This window comes from Olea europaea, chromosome 1, assembly GCF_002742605.1.
Source record: "Olea europaea var. sylvestris chromosome 1, O_europaea_v1, whole genome shotgun sequence".
In the NCBI taxonomy this organism is placed as follows: Eukaryota; Viridiplantae; Streptophyta; class Magnoliopsida; order Lamiales; family Oleaceae; genus Olea; species Olea europaea.
The window spans coordinates 31,736,926-31,744,965 of NC_036237.1; the positions used below are offsets into that span (position 1 = coordinate 31,736,926).

At 39.3% G+C, this 8,040-nt stretch overlaps 1 protein-coding gene across 1 annotated transcript in view; it reads left to right on the top strand.

The window, feature by feature from the left end:
* The window catches only part of LOC111407432 (rab3 GTPase-activating protein catalytic subunit), a 36,270-nt gene that overhangs the window by 18,040 nt on the left and 10,190 nt on the right, over window positions 1-8,040 (top strand). Inside the window, exons 19-22 of the mRNA XM_023036901.1 lie at window positions 4,889-5,163; window positions 7,002-7,179; window positions 7,402-7,613; window positions 7,971-8,039. Coding sequence (XP_022892669.1) covers window positions 4,889-5,163; window positions 7,002-7,179; window positions 7,402-7,613; window positions 7,971-8,039 — 734 coding nt within the window. The remainder of the gene's footprint in view (window positions 1-4,888; window positions 5,164-7,001; window positions 7,180-7,401; window positions 7,614-7,970; window position 8,040) is intronic.

Below are 8,040 nucleotides of genomic sequence, written 5' to 3' on the forward strand. Positions count from 1 at the left end.
AAGGGATGGAAAAAAAAGAAAATCTACAACCTCCTAAAGAGAAATTTTTTTTCTCCCCCCCTCTCTCTCTCTCTTTTTTTTTTTTTTTTTAAAGGTAATCAAATATTTTATTAATAAATGCACAATACACAGGAAGTGTATTATCAATTTAGAGCAGAAAGGAATAACATAAAATTGGGCAGCCCATCTATATGTCTAGTAGCTGTAGCATTAAATCACGTATACAATGTGAAATAAAACAATTTTCTAATTTGCTCTGCTATCTGTGTTTGATCATCAAAGCAGCAGTTGTTTCTTTCTCTCCACATACACTATACAATGCAACCCGAAATAAGGTCCCATGTAAACTTGCAATCCTTGTCGTGAAATTTTCTCCTCCATGCCTTTAACATATCTTCCATATGCCTCGACATCACCCAATCCATGTGTTGTGATGCCAGAATATTGTGCCACAGTAAACGAGCTGCATCACAATGGAGAAACAAGTGATCAATCGTCTCCCCGTCCCTCCGATACATATAACACCATTCCGTAACATAAAAACCTCTTTTTCGTAGATTATTCACCATTAACACGTCCCATGACCACCATCCAAAGTAAGAATGCTACCTGTGGATGCAATTTACATTTCCACATCATTTGCCATGGGAATAAACTCTGCACAGGACCCAATAAAGATCTAAAATAAGTGCCAATTGAGAAAATCTCATTCCGTGTCAATCTCCACCTGCTACAATCTGCTTCTCTTGCCCTGATGTGGACCTCGTACAAAGAAGTTAAAAACAGTTCATAGTCGTCCAATTCCCAATCCTGTAATCCCCGGCCAAATATAATATTCCAATTGAGCCTCTCATTATGTATATCTAAGACATCATTCACCGTAGCAGATGGTGCCAACACAATATGATATATAGAGGGAAATTTCACCTTCAGCGGTTGTTCTCTACACCAAAAAAATCCCAAAAACTGATGGTAGTATCATCCCCCACTACAAAAGTCAATCTATCCTGAAATCGAGAATCACAATTCTTATGGGGTGAGCTTATGGCGATACCCCATAAGAATTGTGATTCTCGATTGAGCACCACCTCCCTCCATGACATTACATTTCCACACCATTTTCTAGTGGAATGAACTCTGCACTGGACCCAATAAAGATCTAAAATAAGTGCCAATTGAGAAAATCCCATCCCGTATCAATGTCCACCTATTACAGTCTGCCTCTCCTGCCCTGATGTGGACCTCGAACAAAGAAGTAAAAAACAACTCATTATCGTCTAATTCCCAATCGTGTAATCCCCGACCAAAAACAATATTCCAACTAAGCCTCCCATTATGTATATCTAAGACATCATTCACCGTAGCAGACGATGTTAACACAATACGATATAAAGAGGGAAATTTCACCTTCAGCGGTTGTTTTCCACACCAACAATCATCCTAAAAACTGATGGTAGTACCATCCCCTACTAGAAAAGTCAATCTATCCTGAAATCGCTCCACCCTCGCCGGATATATCGCCATAAGCTTACCCCATAAGAATCGTGATTCTCAACTGAGCACCATCCACCCTCCATGACATCATATTTTGCCTCTATTATTTCTTTCCAAAAACTCTTTCTCTCCACATCGAATCGCCATAATCACTTGCCCAACAAGGCCTTATTGAACAGTACGATGCTCCTCAATCCAAAACCCCCTAACCTTATGGGAGAATAAACTATACCCCAATTAACCAAATGTAATTTTCTCTCCTCCCCTAATCCTCCCCAAAGAAACTTCCTTTGGATTCTCTCTAACCTTTTTACCACTACAACAGGGATAGGAAACAATGATAAGAAATAAGTAGGGTGATTCGACAATGTGGACTTTATAAGAGTAAGATGACCGTCCTTTGAGAGGTACATACGCTTCCAACCTGCTAGCCTTCTCTCCATCTTTTCTATAATACTGTTTCAAATATGGTTACTCTTAAACCGTACTCTCAAAGGAAGTCGAAGTTAAGTCATTGGCAATTGTGCAACCCTAGAACCTAATATAGTAGCCAACTTCTCCATATTATCGACCTCTCCCACTGTGATAGCCTCAGATTTCCCCAAATTTATTTTCAATCCAGATACGACTTCAAAGCACAAGAACACACGACGTAGGTTCCTGAATTGCTGAACATCTGCATCACAGAAGATCAATGTATCGTCTGCAAATAGCAAATGAGATATTTGCAACTGATTAACCATAAAGCCCCTTAACAAACCTTCTCCGACAGCCTTCTCAAGCATCCTGTTGAAAACCTCCATTACAATGACAAGTAGCAATGGAGACAAAGGATCCCCTTGTCTCAATCTCCTGCTACTACGAAAATAACCCTCAGGGGTGCCGTTCACCATAATTGAAAAGGAAACTGTACGTAGATATGCAAAACTGAATCCAATGACACTACTTATTCCCGAAGCCACATCGCCTAATCATATACAAGAGAAATCCCCAATTTACGTGGTCATAAGCATTCCTGGGACTGGTAGGCATAATTTTGAGTCAATACATTCATTTGCTATAAGTACAGAATCTAAGATTTGGTGCCCTTTGATAAAGGCATTTTAAAACTTAGACACCACTTTCCCCATTACCTCTTTTAATCGATTTGCCAAAATCTTTGCAATAATCTTGTACGCCTCACTCACTAAGCTAATAGGACGAAAGTTCTAATATCTGTTGCTCCCAGTTTCTTAGGAATCAACACAATAAAAGTGGCATTGGCGCTTCTCAAGAACCTTCCGCGTTGGAAAAAATAAGAACATCCACAATGTCTTATTGCACCACTTCCCAAAAGGCCTTATAGAAAGAGAGAGAGAATTCGTCCCGTCCTCAGGCCACCATCTCTTTAATTTCATCCTCCCAAAATGGTCTCTCTAACCAATTGGCATCCTCCTCAATAATAGTAGAAAGATCTAGCCCCAACTCTGGTCTCCAATCAAACTGCTCCTGATAGAGATTCTAATAAAAGCTTACCATCTGGGTCCCGATATCATGTGGATCTTCATAAGTAACCCCATATACCTCCAACATAGTGATAGAGTTGTTGCGCCTGTTGGAATTAGCAACCCTATGGAAAAATTGGGTGTATTTGTCTCCCTCTTTCAACCCCCTGACCCTAGATTTTTGACGCCAAGCAGTGTCCTCTATCTCCAACAATCTCTCCAATTCTTCCCTTAATTCTCCTATTCTCATCCTCTCATCCCCTATCAATCCTCGACTTTCCTCCCTTCTATCCAACTCTTCTGTCTGATAGGCATAGATTTTTGCGATAGTTAACGTCTCCCACCACCTCCTCATTCCACTTTTTTAGATCTCTTTTCAAGGCCTTCAATTTCCGATTCAGCACATAACTGAGAGATCCCCTGAAGTCATATAAATGCCCACCAAGTCCGTACTTGTTCCCCAAAACCTTTTACTTTAAGCCACATTTTCTTGAACCTAAACGGCTTTCTTCCACCACGCCTCACATTCCCAAACAATGCGATAGGGAAATGATTTGAATACAATCTCCCGAATCTCCTCTGAGTGACTTCTGGGTACTTAACCTCCCACTCCCCACATATCAGAAATCGATCTATTCGGGATAGGACAGGTTGTTCTCGATTCGATGACCAAGTAAAGTCTCCTCCACTCAGAGGCAGGTCCACCAACATGTTCTCCCTGATAAAGTCTGAAAAGTCCTCCATAGCCCCTATTAATCTCCCCCACTCAAACTTTCAGTAGGAAACCTAACCACATTAAAATCTCCCCCAATACACGTAGGAATGTTCCGCCACATCATCATCCCCGTCAATTCACCTCTATGCTCATCAACATTAGGCTCGTAGACTCCTATAAACATCCAATGAAAATTATCCTCGATATTTCTGAATGAGAGTGATAAAGAAAATAGCCCTTTACTAACTTCATCCATATTAAGAAGTCTGGTGTCCCACATTACTAGCATTCCTCTTGAAGCCCCTGATGACCCTACAAACTGATACCCAACATGCTTTCTCCTCCATATGCTATTCACAATGTCCCTCGAAACGATCTCCAACATTGTTTTTTATAAACATACAAGATCAGCCCTCCATCCCCTTAATAGATTCTAAACCCCTAACCTTTTCCCAGCCATATGAACGTGTTTGGGAATGACTTATTTCTTGCTTGGCCTTTTTTCAAAAAAGAAAAAGAAAAAGGGGGATAGTGGAGGACGCTTTCAATTTATTGAAGCTAACTTTATAAAACAATTGACTTTTATAGCTGGAGAATATTATTTTTAGAACATCCAAAATTATTATATTGAATTATCCGATAAAAAGGAAAATTAATCTAATCATGGTCCATCAAATAATCCTAGAAATTTTAGAAATAAATAAACAAAAAATGAAGTCTACATGCTAAAAATATGGAAAAATAAACTAAATTCAAAGTATTCTTATCATTTTACTGCATCGCTTCCAGATTGACATGCACCTGCATGTTTCACATGAATTTGTTTCTTTGTTCAAAGAGAACGCAGCTCCAAAAAGGTGCTCCTGAGGCCTTTTGATTTCTATCATCTATATGTTTTAATATGCCTTTTAAACTTGTACTAGTGGGTTGCTGTTTATGTGAATATTAATTTAGATTGCGTTTTAGTGCTGAATCCTGATGGCCATATATTTCTACCATAAAAACATGGATGCTGCCTCCATTTCATTGTTGTTTCATATTCTGTATCTGTTATTTGTTTTTTGAATCATAAATAGAAGACATGAAGCATGAAAAGCGGATCTACCACTGTAAAATATACGATCACAGTTTTTATTCTTGCGATTTGTGAAGTATTTTAATCCTGGAAAGATTTCATCTACTGTCATGATTACAGATATGTCCGCATTTAAGGCAGCTAACCCAGAAGCCGTGTTTGAAGATTTTATTAGATGGCATTCACCCAAAGATTGGGAAGATGATCACAGTGAGACTGGAGCCTCTCAAACTAGTACAGCAAAGGGGTCAAAGAATGAGTGGCCTCCTCGAGGAAGACTGTCCAAAAGAATGTCTGAGTATGGGAGTTCGTGGAGAAAAATTTGGAATGAGGCCCCAGCTTTGGAAGTTTCTAAACAGAAGCCACTTCTAGATCCCAATCGAGAAGGGGAAAAGGTAAATCTTTTATTTGTGGAATTCTTATATTCATTCTGAACTTCTATCGAACTCTCTTTTACTGTTTTGGTGGATAGAATAGTTTTAGATTTGGAGGATTATTCTTTGTGGGTAGTTGCAACGATGTACCGGTAGTTGCAAGATGTACGAGAGATTATCTTGCACCTATGATATCAAGCGAGCATCATGTAATGGACAGCCTTCGCAGTCCCTGGGACGGCACATGTATAGATAATAGACACGCAACACTTTAGGACGCTGCTACTGTACTTGCATATGATAGTGCACTTTCGTGTAATTTAGGCCATAAGCTAGTTGTTAGTAATCTTGCCGCATTACATGGATAGGGGAGTTCGCCATGCTCGTGACAAACTCCCCTACTCAATCTGCTAACCCCTCGTAGTGGACCATGTGCTTCACTTCTTAGAACCTCTGCATTGCATTCTCCTCCACGATGATGGGTAAGAAAAATTCTCCACAATTGCGGCAACACCACCTAATGGACGGGCATCCAAACGGTGACCCTCGTACATATGCCGGTAGCATTGCGGTCCCAAAATTGTTACCGCTGGAATGCTCACCGTTGATCTCCAGCAAAAAACAATGCGATGCTCAAGCTGGCCCACTATGATACCTCGTGTAACTACCCTGGGGCAGCCTTCCCTTAACACAGGTTGGCGAGCATATAGATAATAGACACAACGCTTCAAGGGTAGGATGCTACAACTATACCTATATATGATGAAACTGTTAGTGCACTTTAGAGTAAATTAGGCCATAAACCAGCTCTTAGGAATCTTTCGTATCGCATAGTTAGGGGAGCTCACTATGCACGTGACAAACTTGATTCATAGAAATTGACCATGGAAAGGAACACAACTAAACAAAACTATTCCGTGAAACTGCTGAATGTAAAACGTTATAATTTAAGTGTATATAATAAAGGCCAAAACGAAATAAAACTATTCTATGAAACTGCCAAAACCCGAAAGTAAAGCAACTGATTCAGTAGCACGTGCTGTGATAAAGGCCAGTGTCATTATGTTAATAAGAAATGGCCTGGCCTGGCAGCATGTTAATGAATTGGTCGACTACAGGAACGAGACTTCACAATTTCAGGGACTTGGGGAATGGAAAGAAAATCAGGAAGACTCAACTGTCATTTGGAAAGATTGTAGCTATGTTGAAAAGACAATTATTTCAGTTGCAAGCATATCTAGTGGGATTAATCGATGACAGGTTTACCCGATAATGTAGTTGTAATTGATCTGCACGAAGAATATATGGCCTTGTGGGAGTGACACTTTGGAAATTCCAACAATTTGGTTAATTGCATTTTTTTTTCTCTTAACCAGAAACAAGAGATACATGGAAACTCTTTAGCAATGGCCTGAGTAATTTACTTGAGCAGTCACATTGCACCAACTACCATGTTTTCTACATTGCACCCATTACCATGCTTGCTTGGAAGCTGGAATTGCCCCAAGAGACAGCCTGCTTACTATAGCATGAAAGTTTCTTTCTTGTTTTCTTAGTCTCTTGGTATTGGAAAAACTACTTCCTTTTGCAAGTTAAATTAAATGTGTAACTGGTCATCATGTGCTTAGGACTAGCAGGCTTTTCGAAGTTTGTTTTTATTCAAATAAATAGGAAAGCTTTCAGAGGTAAAATGTCTATTATTGACGGGATGATGAAAATCTTTATTATTTCATTGGGTACTTTGCTTCTTATTCTTACCCCTTTTTATTTCCTTTTTTATAGTTGAGTCATTTATAGGAGGGCAATATGTTTTATTATCCCTCACTCAGAACTTTAACCATCACATCATTTTGAGTTAGGTTCTTCATTATCTGGAAACCCTGCGACCGCATCAACTGCTGGAACAAATGGTTTGTACTGCCTTCAGAGCGGCAGCTGACACGCTTAATCAGACATCATTTGGTGACTTGAACCAGATGACAACTAAAATTGGGCAACTTTACCTCACAATGTCATCTACCTTGAAATATGTGCAATGTACATTTGCTTCTCTGGTATCTTTGATTTCTCTAAGAACAGTGCTGTCTAGGATATATTAATTTTGGAATATGCTATTTGTACATAATGCGGTGTAACCCACTTTGGATAAATTATATTTTATTCGAAGTGGGTCTCCCTCCATGTGAGGAGGGTGGACACCGTTATGGACACCCTGATGTACGTGTAGCATAACTCTTAATTTTTTGTTTATATTTGCAGCACATAGTAGATCTGGTGATAGTGATATTATTGAAGATGTTAGACGGCTTTGTGTTATTTTTGGACATGTTGAGAAGTTGCTCACAATAGCAGCTTCTCTTCATCGCAAGTTTTTGCGAGCACCATTACTCGCAGAAGCAATTTTCAGGGATTACCATGATTACTACCAAAAAAATATGGGAAATGGCACCGTGCAAGGTGATTCCAAGAAGGTGAGCTGTTATCGTGCCATGTTTTCTCTTCAAAAATATCGATATATCTCAATTAAGTCCCCTGCTGTTCCTAGCTCTAGGTTTCATATTATATATCTCAAATGTGCCTTTTGTTCATCATTTTTTGGTTTGACAAGCGTAAATTTACTACTTAGTTGTTACTAATTAAACAAAACTGAATCCGCCTTTTGATTTCAATTTCTTTTCCTTTGGAGGAGATCAAATCTTCGCTCAAGACAAGTTGACTATCACGATGTTCTTTGTGGTATCCATTTTTGGTGCTCGAGATACTATTTGTTGGATGATTATATACCTCCTATTGACTTGTTTTTCCTCTATTTTCGTTTCTTTTCCTAGGAGTTCAAGAAAAAGCATGAAATAAGGGCACGTGAGAGAGACATGGTTGCTACCATGTTTACTCCACCAA